Source organism: Rhamphochromis longiceps, linkage group LG13 (assembly GCF_057381845.1).
Source record: "Rhamphochromis longiceps isolate RC_006_pf linkage group LG13, R_longiceps_female_GT1.1, whole genome shotgun sequence".
Classification (NCBI taxonomy): Eukaryota; Metazoa; Chordata; class Actinopteri; order Cichliformes; family Cichlidae; genus Rhamphochromis; species Rhamphochromis longiceps.
In genome coordinates, this window is record NC_140569.1 from 32,005,654 (window position 1) to 32,018,804 (window position 13,151).

Genomic DNA, 13,151 nt, shown 5'->3' on the forward strand with positions numbered 1-13,151 from the left:
AGGGGAGGAGCAGACTTTATCTATAAGCAAAGTGAACAGATTCTTTTGTAGCTGATTCATCAGTTTTTATTTTCTATAAAGTGTCTCATTCTGGCTTTAACTCCCTTATAGGCAGACTACAGAACCACCACTGGCAGCAATAAATAATTAAAGTAATTGTTTTCTGTATGACTTTATCAGTCTTTTTCATTTGCTTAGCAGTACCTACTAAGATGTATAAGGATGGTACTGTGACTAGTTGGCTAATCGCTAATCATCTGTTGCAGTGTTCCTATAGTTTCATTACTGAGTTTCATCAGTGATGCTATGCCCAACTTACACGGTCCATAACAGCATTCGACATGTTTCTCATTCAAAAGTTGAACAACTTGAGCAAGATGGTGTTTAACAATACACTGGAAGAAATAGATTTAGATGCAAGGTTTAATGCTAAACGATTTCTAAGTAGTGAAGTCCAGGGCTCCATCGCAGACACATGCACAGGAATCTCTTTCTGTGCAAGTCAGTTTCCACTTTCAGGTCCCAGCACAGGACAAAAAAGTCTTGGAGCAGCAACAGAGCTGCTCTATGTTAAGTTCAACATGTATTATTTATTTTTATGTATGTATGTATGTATGTATGTATGTATGTATGTATGTGTATAAATAATACATGTTGAACTGAACATAGATATAAAATCATCTAAAAAAAATTCAACTAGTAAAAACAGACAAGCAGCTGGTGTTAAATATCACAATTTGTGGTTTATTATCAAGGGGTTTAATGTACATTGTATTATGAATTCATAGAAAAAGCTATTTATTCATGTACATATTACAAATACATCAGCTGTCTTTTGTTTAAATGTACACAAGGTTCTTCTCTCCGATCACTGCCTCATAGCAGCTTTGCAACCTGGCAAGACTTTGCAGTGAAATACAGTTAAGAGAAGTAGGAAACAAAACACATGTGAATTCAGTCCCTTCAAGACACTGAGGGAAGTACTACCAGGTAACACAACAACCTGCTTGTAAGAAACAACATATTTGTAAGAGACATGGAAGGTGGCTTTGGCTATGTTTCAGACAACCAGTAGTTCTCTAACTGCATCTGAACACCCTTACAAAAGCTTATTTCAAAGACATTAGCTACTTTCTTTAAAACAACAAGTGCATATTACATATCTGGTGATGCTGTGGTGTAGAGACAAGCTCATTTTTTTTCAACAGATAAAGGCATGGCAATGGAGGAAGCAAAGGATTGGACAGCTGGCTTCTTCACAGAATTAAATATCCACAATCAGTTTGATTGGGTACAAAATACAACTTGATCCCCCAGCACGAGTCCATAGGGTTTGTCAGTACGATAAATGAGCAAAATGGTCTGCTATGATATACACAAAACCCCACTTAAACACAGAATTAAGCACCAGACAAGACATAGATTTTATACAGTTATGTAGTTTCTCCCCTCCACGTAGGCACCATGTTGTACATTAGGCTGAATCTTCATCTCAAGTAAATTACTGTTTGTTTCATTTAGTGTGTGTCATATACAGTGCAGAATATATGGGCTTTGATTAATGACGAGTGTGTGAGTACTTGTATTTCTATACTTTTAAGGACCAAGCATCCTCTCTGAAATCAGAAAGCGTTTTGGCAGAAGACACACTGGCTGACGTGCATTTTGTTTAAGGTTGCAAGTATGGGCTTTATCAATTGTTGGCATCAGATGTTGAGCTGGATAGAGAAATAACGGATGGCTTTTTCAAAAAAATCAATCAAACACAAAGCAGTGACAGATCAGTGACACAGCACAATAAATATGGCGGTTAAAAAAATCCCAGGGTTACTTGATGCATGTATTAGACATGCTAGCAGCAGGAGCCGAGGAAAGGAGCCACACTGTTCGCTCAGGTAACCAACTTTGGTCCAGCTTTGGGAAATACCAAAGCTACGAGATCATTTGTTGTAAAATTTGGTACAGGAATGAATTTTCTGTGCATCATGTTCCTGCTGATTTCAGTGAAGTCTTCTTTGGGTTGACCACACAGTTTGGAGTATTAGCATCTCCACACCAGAGGCCAGATTTACTAAGCACTAAATTGGTAGTCAATTTTTAGTGAACTGATAATAAAAGAAGTGCAGGTGTCACAAATTTATCGCTCCCTGGAAAGAGAATGGCCATTCAGTCCAAATGAAAGGCAGCTAAAAGAGGATCTCGATGTTCTTCTGCGAGAAGCTGATGGAAACTGCGTCGAGTTTTGGAGGCGGATCAGTACATTAAAAAAAACTGTTTGCACATTAAGACATGTGGCACACTAACTTCATTAATCTGCATATTATACGAGGCTGCAGCAATTTATTCAAGTCAAAGGAAGGGATCTGACTCTCAGACAATTCCTGCAACAATCACAAAATCCATCCTGTGATACCTGATCAACATATCAGTTTTGACTTGCTCTTATACACTTCAGCTCTGAGTTGTATTTATAGCTTTATGTGGACAGACATTTTAGCATGTTATGTAACACATGATATGGGAAAAAAGAGGCAAAACATTTGAAAGTGAAACATGTAAAGGCTTCTGTGTTCACTGTTTAGAAAAAAACCCCAATAACACCTTTACCAGAAACATCCGAGGACCGTCTCTGAACATTTGGGCTGAAGAGCTACAGGTCGAAGCTTTGCTACATCTCAGGGCACTAAACACTTACTCTGATAACTCACTTGTATCCCAGATGAACTGGCAACTACCACATCAACAAATCACAGACACATGTTAAACAGCAATGCAATTAATTGCCTGTAACCTTCCTCAAATTCCATTTACTTTACCTCTTTATTAGTAAATCTACTGGTACTGGTGCGCTGTAAATGAATGCGTGTGAAAGACAGTCCAACCCCTGGCACATGTGCCAGTCACACTGAATGTTTAGATCTTCTGGAGCTTTTCCAAACTCAGTGTTGCTGATTAGTCAAACACAATGACATTTTCAACAGTGCTAATCCAGTTAGCAAACTGGCACTGTTACACAACTGTTACATTTATGTTTTTGGAAAACCACTGGAAGTTTGGACCAGTTGGAACAGCAAAAGAGATTTTGTACAACTCTGTTTCCGTGCAACAATGAGTTTTTGCACATCAAGTTTTCAGTTATTTAATACAGAGCAGCAGAAAAGAAGCACAATTTGCCACTATCAGACTTTCTTTCTCCAGTAAAAATGATCTGTGTGTAATGGTTGTTTAGGTGTTTTTACAGCACATAACGTTCTTTGTAAATAGCAGTTTGTGTTTGTCCATATCTATCGTTTTATACATCTGGAAACTAGCTAAAAGAAACCCACCCACAATGATGCTTAGATGATGTGTAAAAAACATTTCCCCGTAGGCTTTCTTTAAAACTAAACTAAACTTTCTGTTCAAAACTAAAACTCAAATTCAATATTTGTGCTGGTGTTGGTAAATATTCATTAAAAACAATGGATAATAATAGGCCCTGCATTTATACCACTTACATACAATGTATAGGAGGGCTTTATTTAACAAAAACACACAAAAACAAACAGCACTAAATGAAGAAAGCCCAACAAAATGAAATGTGAGAGGAAGTGAACCATAAGGCTGTAAAGCAGGAGTGAAAAAAGATGCTGGTACAAAGCATATGACCATCATTTTGGCAGCTCAGCTGATGGCTTAGCTGACACCCATCTACTCATCCAGTTTGCTAATCACTCGGGCTTTGCCATTTCTGCTCTTTACCCCACTCACAGTTGCTATGCATCTGTAAGCTGCTTTGCAACCCACTTCCAGGCCAGCTGCTCTTTCCATGCCGTCTCTGGCTTGACCAGTGTCTTATTTGTTTTGAGTGATGTCTGCTTGGTGCTATTGATTTTGCTGCCTCTGGCTTTTCACTTTCCACGAGGAAGAGTGACAGGTTCCACACGCTGCCACAAAAAAAATTACTGCATTTCTAACTATAGTGCCCTTAAAAGAATTATGCCTCCAGAAATGTATAAAAGAAATAAAGGTACACTAACCAACACTAACTTATTCTAACTTTTGTTACTTTGGGATTGTTGCTGTATGCTACAACCAAGGCCAGCAGTTCAAATTAAGATTGCTGTTGACATTTTGAGAATGAGTGAAAGTGGTGTGAGGACGTCCTCACAAGTATAGTAATACAAGATTATGCATGTGGTTTTGGTGTCTCTTGTCGCCTCCTGGTCAGTCCACGCTCACTGTGTGTGTGTGGATGTCTGGTGTTTTTCCGCCTCCACGCAGTAGTTGGGTTTGTCAGAGGCCTTAAAGCCTGGAAGACACACACACTGGTAGGAGCCCACATTATTGATGCACCTGGCGTTTTTACACAGTGACATCCGGTTGTTTAGTTCTAAACACTCGTTAACATCTGTGGACAGATGTGACAGAAAAAGAAGGTTGGATCAAAATGTTTTCTTTGTGTTACAGTTTAGGCTGTATGCGTGTTTGCTCTCCTACCAATGCAGGTCATGCGGGACAGGTCCAGCGTATATCCATCAAAGCAGTCACACGTGTAACCCTCCTGAACCCGGACACACCGACCGTTCTCGCAGCCGTTCAGTATTCCGCACTCCTCTGCTCGCAAACCCTCAAAAGCTCTGTATGGGTCTGAGCCACGTAAAACACAGTGTTTCACTTAATATCAGAGAAGACACCATTCCTGGATGAAAGCAGCTGCCCTCTATGGCACAGGTCATACACTATATGGATGAAAGCAGCTGGGCTCACAATTACATTTTTTTTGAAGTATAATAAAAGTGAACTTCTGGGCTTTTCAATTGCAAATGGAAGAACTTATTTGTGAAGATGTCATGAAAGTGAATATTGATAAAACAATCCTTTCTTGTAGCACTATTCTGTACTTCTGTTAACATCAAAACTGCAGAAATACTCACACTCTTCAATATCATAGTGGGGACGTGCTTCAAGTGATAGAGAATAGTCTGGTGTCACAGCATATTCATGAACTGGACCTGCAACAAGAGCGTCACGACCGTACGGCCGCCGCCCACCACTCAGAGGAAGGTTACACATGGAGGCGTAGTCCTCTGAGACGAGAGAGAGAGAGTGAGAAAAACGACAAATCACTGAGTAAGAAATGCCAGGACCTGGAGCTGTTCAATGACGCAATGATCCCTACAGACACTATTTAAGACCTTTCTTTTGCCTGGAAACAAATCCCTGTTCTTAAAAACTTTGTATTTCCCTTTAAGTCTTAAATGTAAGCTTTACTCCCATATTACAGCTCCTCCTTTACCTGGAACTCTACAAAAAACAATAAATAGGGCAAAGTCTAATATGATGGGGAAAGTAAGCAACAAACAATGCAGTTCTTTCTAAACACTCGGTACATTTGACAGAACCAATTCTTGAGTTACAACATCAGAATTCCTCAACACAAGGTCTGGAAATAATCTGGTTTCTTGGAGCTAAATCTACCACCTCTTGTATGAGAGAAACAGCACTTTTATTTTGAGTTTCCAACTTCTGTAGATCCACTAATGTAGTTGGAATATATGTAGACTTAAAGCTTATACTTCTATGTAGGTCAGGAATCTGCACCTGCAGTTTCCATTACATACATTATGTGTACATATGAATCAGGTAAATCTTATGGCAGGTACTGTTTTACCTGGGCGTTATCAGCTGACATGATGATGAAGGATTCATAACTGCATGTAAGTGATGCTAACAGTGAGATAAGCAGGCCTTGTGGAACAGTTTTTTCCGACACATTCACATTTCAAACACATGAATTATTTAATACCCGAAGGCATTTTGTTTAAATCGCTTTGTTTTATCAGTTCTGAATTTCCACAGAAATAAACGGTAATTTAATTAAACGCCCCTACACTGAAACATTGTCAGAGATGTAGTGTAACCTAGTAATTCACAAAAACCACAAAGATAAAATGAATGTTTAAAATATTCATCTCACTTGTCATTTTTTAATTCAATGGAACAGTTGTTTGTGTCAGTTCTCATAAAGCTCCAACAGTCCCACAAAACTGACATCACTGACATATCATCTGATTTATAAATGCAACGTGTGTGTGGGTGGGTGTACCTGTGTCTCTGGAAGGACACAGGGCACATTGCATGCCCCAGGCATATCCGTGCAGACAGCAGCACTCGGTGTACGTGGTCTTCTGGTTAGGACCAAGTGGATTGATGCACATCATATTTCTGACCTCTTGCCAGCAGATGTCCCCATAGTCTATCTCCTCCGTTTCACGTTGGTCTGCAAACACACACATTGTCACCTATAAACTTTGATAAGCTTGGTTTACTTTCTAACATAAGGATAAATGTCTTGCAGCACATGGAATTTAAAATGGAAAACACACGCCACGCACAAAGTGGGGGAGAAGATGTGCTGAAAAAATGTATAAAAATAAAAATCAAGAGATTAAATGGATCTGATGAGGAGTAGGTATACGCAAAACATCACACACTTTGCTTTATCAATCTTCAGGTAATATCTACAGACTTCATGTAAAGTCTATCAGTACACATAACTGCATGTCGACACCCAGAAAGTGTTTGCAAAGCTCCTTTACAGACACTTTAAGACATTAACCCAGGGAATATTCATATTGAATTCTGTTTTTTATATACAGTATTATTTACAGTTATAGAGCTCATTTAAAAAAGATAAACAGCTGTTTTGTTTTTACTTCTAGTTGTAAGTCCACGTGAACATTAAGGAATATATTGTGTAGAATGATGTAGAGCAGTGTTTCCCAAGTGCTGTGCCGCAGGCGTGTCGTGAGAAATGATCAGGTGTGCCGTGGAAGCTTATCTGGTTCCACCTGATTGGTACTCTAAGCAATCAGCGTGAGTAACGGGCAGAACAATTACATTCTCTTCCACTACAGGGCAGTACAACTTCCTGCTCTAAATAAATGGGTCGCCAACAGCCAATAACACAGAAGAAGATGAAGAAGAAATTACATAATAGTCATGCTATGAATTAGACAGCACAGTGTAATAACAATAGATACATTTTTGAAAGAAAAAGTGGTCAGTCTGACCCGGGTCCGGGAGAAATTCCCACCCAGATGAAGGCCCGAACATGAGTAGTGGTTAGAAGAAGCAAAAAAGGTATACTGGGGACAAACCAAGCCAATTCCACTATACCTGATGCGTGGAGAAAAATAATCAATGTGCTTTTTGTGATATTTTTTTTGGTGGTGTGCCGTGTGATTTTTCTATTGTGAAATATGTGCCGTGGCTACAGGAGGTTAAGCCGAAATGTGGCAGTAGGAAAATATGTTGTTCTCACTCAGAGAGACAAGTCAGTCATATGTCTACCACATGGATATGAAGCTGGACAACGATCCCTCATGTAGTTGTTTGTTTTCCCAACATTAAGCAACTTGAGTTAATAACATACAGTATAATACCGGTAAGAGTGCATCCTAGGAAAAAGTTCAAAGTAAATACATAACATAACATTAACACCGTTAGATAGAAAAACATTTTACAGTTTAAATAATGTCATATTAAAAATTAATATATTGTTTTGAGAAAAAAAATATGGGAAGACAAACAGGATTCTGAGTCATGATTTTTCATTCTTGAATACAGGGAGTAATCTGCAGTTTTATGTCAGTGCCAGCAGGGGTCACAATAGGACTTTAAAAAAAAATCAAAAGCTGGCTCCTGAATCAAAAGATGAGACGATGCATTCCCAAAACGGTGTGCTTTCTATTTCATGACACTGTCATTCAAAAAATGCTTTAAAGAAGTGAACAATTACATTTAATTGTGCGATAAACTGAAATGATTTTACATCAGTAGCTAAAAGTTAGTTTTGGCACTGGCGGTTAGGTTTCATAGATGACCACATGAAGAAGAATGGCGACATTTAGATTTGAAAAAACGTGACTTTTTTTTTTTTATGTAATTATGTGGTCTTGAAATGGCGAACAGAAAACTTTCCAGCCACCTCAGGATGGAAGATGCGGCGGTTCCCAATGGGGAATCGTGGGGCTTATACACAAACACATGTATGAGCCATCTGTGTTCAAACACTTCCCATCAACACACAGCGACTCATCCAGACACTCATCGACGTCTACAGTAAAGACAGGCAGAGAAAAACACCACAACTTAGAGGATGTTATGCCACGACGTGGAACAAATGCTAAATGCTGCAAATTGATTCCAGGTTCTTTTGACCTTTCATCATACAATGAAACATTTCTACAACCCTAACCCTTCAGTGCTTCTCAACCGTGTTGGTGGAGAAGGTGTATTTAGTAAGTCAGGGTGCATGAAACTGCGTCACTCTGTCAGGACTTTCTGAGCCCTTCAGCTAAATCAAGCAGAGTATAAAACACGGGACATGTAATCACACCATCCCAGGATCAAATGTGACCATGGACACACACTGCCTGTGATTTACTCTCTGTAAACTGATACTGTTAGTTGTGTCAGTAAATACCGTATTATCTGAGCAACGATAACACTTGGCTCCTTTCTCTGTGTGCACATCTGTCTGTTTTTCCTCACCTCTGCACTCCAGTTTGATGGGGTCGTAGTCCTGTCCGGTCTTGCAGTAACACTCGTAGCTACCCTCAGTATTCATGCAGAAGCCTCCTTTACACACCTCCTGACCAAACAGTGAACATTCATCTCCATCTGAAAACACACACAGTATTAATACAGTCTCCTTAATACAGGCCTTAGCCACTACACAGTACTATCTGTACAGTGAGTGCCATAAAATACTATATTAACATGTTTTACAGCTAAACTAAAGCCTGATTTGGCCTCTGCTAAGAGAAATGCATCTTTCTGCAGCATAACTACACACTGTTTCAAAGCTGTGTGAACAAGACAAAAAAATCCATTCAGTTGATTTAAAAATCTTTGCTCAGCATACTATAAAGCGTTTCCTATGACTGAGTAAAAATAATCTGTGTTAGGTTTATATGCATGACATGAATGGCTGTAGACTTTTCTTACCCCTGTAGACATCAGAAGTGGGTACTCCATACAGGAAGTCTCCATTGGGAATAAAACCTCTTCCAGATGGACACATCTGGTTAAACTGGTCTGTAAGAGGACAGACACATGTTTGCAACAATCCTGTATGCACACTGGGTAAGATATAAACCCAGTATGTGTTGTGTTGTGGTTTTCATGTCAAGAAAACAGTTTCGGTGCAACTTTTTTGCACTGAAAATTGAATTGAATTTTTTCAAAGTGGGTTGTAGTATACAGCACTTTAATTGGTCAGTAAGACTAAAAAGCACTCTATAAAGCTTTCCATTTACCTCAGGACCACGAGGAGATAATATACTGAGAGGAGCTATAGGGAGACATAATGTGAAAAAAGGTGAGGAGGTTGTGTTTTTCATCCTAGTCACCTTGCTTTGGATAATGAAAAGCAACCTTTTTGTTCAAATGAGGTATGCTGGGATTTTTAAACCCTCTCAGAATACTGTGTAGGTGCCTCTGGTGAGAACACTATGTATATTTCATTATCCTCCTTGAGCTTACCTGTGCCATTGACAGGACAGGGATGCACCTCACAGTTATCACCCCAGCCAGCTCCCAGCGTGCAGCAGCACTCCTGCAGTGTAACATGGCTGGTCAGTACACTCTCACACAGGTTCTCGTCATTCAGACGGTAGTAGCACTCCTTCCGCTCCACCAACGGTGCTGAAAGACAAATGAAGGAGTTCAGTCAGCCCTACTATTCTTTTACTTTTCTGTCAAAGCACTTTGCAAACTTCATTCTTAAAGCTACAATATAAATAAAATGAGCATTATTATTATATATGTACTTGTAGTGTTGCAATGAAAAAAGCCTCCCAAAAAGCTCATGAGCATGTGCAGTGGACTGCACAACGCGACAGAAAACCTGGAGGCGAGAAAACTGTTTTGGCTTATATACTGTATATAAACTGGGCAATCTAAGAAATAAGAAAGCAACTACAAATCAGTACAATTTCTCCATTTCAAGATTTGGTACTAAGTTGGAGAAATATATAAAGTATAAAGATTTCCTGCCTGTACCGTCACCAGTGCAGGAGCTATTTAAGGAGAGGAGGTTGTTCTTCTTTATCAGTGTTTAAAAGTCCCATTTAAACAGCACAATACAGACTGCTGAATGCAGACAAATAACTGTAAGAAGAACAATATCAGCTCCTGCAACATTTATGTTTCTAGCAATGAAGTTAAATGCAACTAATCGCCTCCATGATATCACAACTGGAGCAGGTCTTGGGGATTAATACATTTTAAGGATTGCTTTACTTACTTTGGTTTGACAAAAGCTTCACTGATCAGATTATTCAATAAGATGCCAGAAAAAACACAGTTGTTTATATGAAAATAAATTCTACACTTGTACAGTAATGTCTGGACGTAGTTATGGAGCCTCGTCGTTCTTTCATGTGTTGAAAGGAACCCACTGTTATTTTCATGGGACGGTGTCAATGGCAGTGTAATGAAACCAGCTGTGCATTGGTCTATCTTCAACTTATTTGTCAATCTGAAGTCACCTGTGGGAATCGGCTCGCACTTGGCGATCATGCCGTTGTATTCTTGGCCACTAGGACACTCGCACTGGAATTTACCATCCCTGTTTACGCACTGCGCCTCTCCACAGACATTGCCCAGCAGCGCACACTCATCCACATCTGTGGAAAAGTCAAAGAATGTATTAATAGAAGATTTGTTCATATTTGAATGAAGTTCATTTGCTTTGATAGTTAAGCTAAGTAGCTGATAAACACAAAACAGAAAAAAAAACCTAAATACGAAATATGTTAATCGATTGTATATAAGTGACTCAAATTTTATGTTTGAAAAGGAGTAGGAAGAGGAAGAGACTTATATGATACTACCCATTCTTCCTATATCAGGGTGGGGAACTCCAGGCCTCAAGGATCGGTGTCCTGCAGGGTTTAGATCTCACCCTAGGTCACCACACCTGAATCAAATGATTAGTTCATCACCAGGCCTCTGGAGAACTTCAAGACATGTTGAGGAGGTCATTTAGCCATTTAAATCAGCTGTGTTGGATCAAGGACACATCTGAAACCTGCAGGACACCGGCCCTTGAGGCCTGGAGTTGCCCACCCCTGGTGTATATCATTAGTGTGTTATCTGTTGAAGTTGCACAGTGAGCTGTGATCCTGCTAGCTTTAGTGATTTTTAAATACAGGCTGATTCATCTTCTGTCATTTTACATCTATTTGGATTTTAAAAAATATCTATACTCACAAATAGAGCATAGACACATTTAGACACTATTTTTTACACTATTTTGCCAACTGTCTGGCACACTGCCACATGTGGAAACTGTTTCAGATAATTAGTTCACTTTGCAATCAGCCTAAGCACTATAAATAAGCTACAGGTAAGCTGTCCGTGTGGAGTACAATGGAGTGAGCAGGAAGAGTGAGAAGAGTGAGAATTTAGAGGAGGCCGAGGAAGAGGACGTGGAGGTGAAGAAGTAGGACGAAGAGGACGGCAAGGACAAGGAGGTGAAGTTAGAGAAAGAGGACAAGGAGGAGCAAGAGGAGGATGAGGAGGGGGAAGATGAAGGGTAAGAAGAGTAAGAAATAGAATTACTGATGACATCAGAGCTACAATAGTGGACCAAGTAATCAACCGTGGAATGACCCTGAGGGAAGCTGGCCAACGGGTTCAGCCTAACTCGAGCCGCTACACTGTAGCGAGCATCATAAGGACATCTTGAAATGAGAATCGGTGAGCACAGTCACTTTGCACTAGGATTTGTAGCACTGCCGTATGCTAATGAGGAACACGACAATACCATAGATGTAAAAATACTGAAATTGTTACTTTACAGAATTGCTAGACGAGCAGATGCTGGGGGCAGAGGAAGCATGTTCACTGCAGACCAAGAAACTCATATAGTCAATACGGTGATTGCAAATAATTCCATAAGGCTACGCAAAATTCAGCAGCGCATAATTGAGGATGATTCCACCTTCCAAAACATACAAAATGTGAGCATTTCTGTATGAGGTCGTGTACTTGCCCGCAACAGAATCCGAATGAAACAAATCTACAGAGCACCTTTTGAAAGAAACAGTGAACGTGTAAAACAGCTGCGATATGTGCAGGTAAGCTATAGTATCACTGGTACTGAATCTGGAAGTGCACACTGTAGTGCTGTGCATGTGCCTGCTGTGCTGAATTTGTTTTGTCTTGTCTAGAGAGCGATGGAGCTAGAGGCAGATGGGTCGTGAGCAGTTTTTTGTGGATGAGGCTGGTTTTCACCTCACTAAGACAAGGAGACGTGGCAGGAACATTATTGGACACCGTGCCATAATCATGTCCCAGGACAACGTGGTGGTAACACAACTATGTGTGCAGCTATAAGTCAAAATAGTGTTGCTCACCATCATGCAACCATGGGCCCATATAACAATACACACATTACATTCCTGGACACCTTACAGGACATGCTCACTAATGTTCAGAGACCAGAGCAGACCAGATACGTTATCATATGGGACAATGTTAGTTTCCATAGGGCTGCTTTGGTCCGCAACCGGTTTACAGATCACCCACTCTTCACTGTACTCAACCTCCACCCATACTCTCCATTCTTGAATCCAATTGAAGAGTTCTTCTCTGCCTGGCGCTGGAAGGTCTGTGACCGTCATCCCCATCAACGCATAGCCCTTTTACAGGCAATGGAGGAGGCATGTGGGGATATTGACCAGGCATCATGTCAGGCCTGGATGCGCCATTCCACAAGATAATTTCCCCGGTGCCTTGGACTAGAGGACATTGCATGTGATGTAGACACAATTTTGTGGCCGGACCCAGAGAGACGACACGATGTAGACTGATTTCTTTTCTTTCCTCAGTGAAATTACTATTTTGTTTTGACTTGGAAATAAACACTTGTGTTTATTTTGATGTGTGTGAATAAACACCAGTACTTGAAGTTTGGATCCCTCCATGTTTACGGACCTATGACAAAAGTATGACCTCAAACTGACATGGCCTACTTTGTGCACAGAGAAAGCAAAGGCCAGACGTGTTTTCTATTCATACCTTCAGTGTGTAGTTGGTGCATTATGTGCTTATTAATGTGATAGCTTGTGTTAACTGTTTGATACGAAAACACCATT

The 13,151-nt window shown here is 40.1% G+C and overlaps 1 protein-coding gene across 7 annotated transcripts in view; it reads right to left on the bottom strand.

Annotated features, from left to right (window-relative positions):
- Positions 1-1,127: 1,127 nt before the first annotated feature.
- The window catches only part of ltbp1 (latent transforming growth factor beta binding protein 1), a 142,019-nt gene continuing 129,995 nt past the window's right edge, over positions 1,128-13,151 (bottom strand). For 6 of the 7 annotated variants that reach the window (XM_085429029.1, XM_085429032.1, XM_085429026.1 and 3 more), the window contains 8 exons: positions 10,539-10,676; positions 9,532-9,693; positions 8,995-9,084; positions 8,539-8,667; positions 6,089-6,262; positions 4,917-5,069; positions 4,480-4,629; positions 1,128-4,390 (listed from right to left, as the gene is read on the bottom strand). In XM_085429029.1, coding sequence (XP_085285155.1) covers positions 4,218-4,390; positions 4,480-4,629; positions 4,917-5,069; positions 6,089-6,262; positions 8,539-8,667; positions 8,995-9,084; positions 9,532-9,693; positions 10,539-10,676 — 1,169 coding nt within the window. In that variant the 3' untranslated portion in view covers positions 1,128-4,217. The remainder of the gene's footprint in view (positions 4,391-4,479; positions 4,630-4,916; positions 5,070-6,088; positions 6,263-8,538; positions 8,668-8,994; positions 9,085-9,531; positions 9,694-10,538; positions 10,677-13,151) is intronic. The other variant, XM_085429027.1, reaches the window with a different exon arrangement.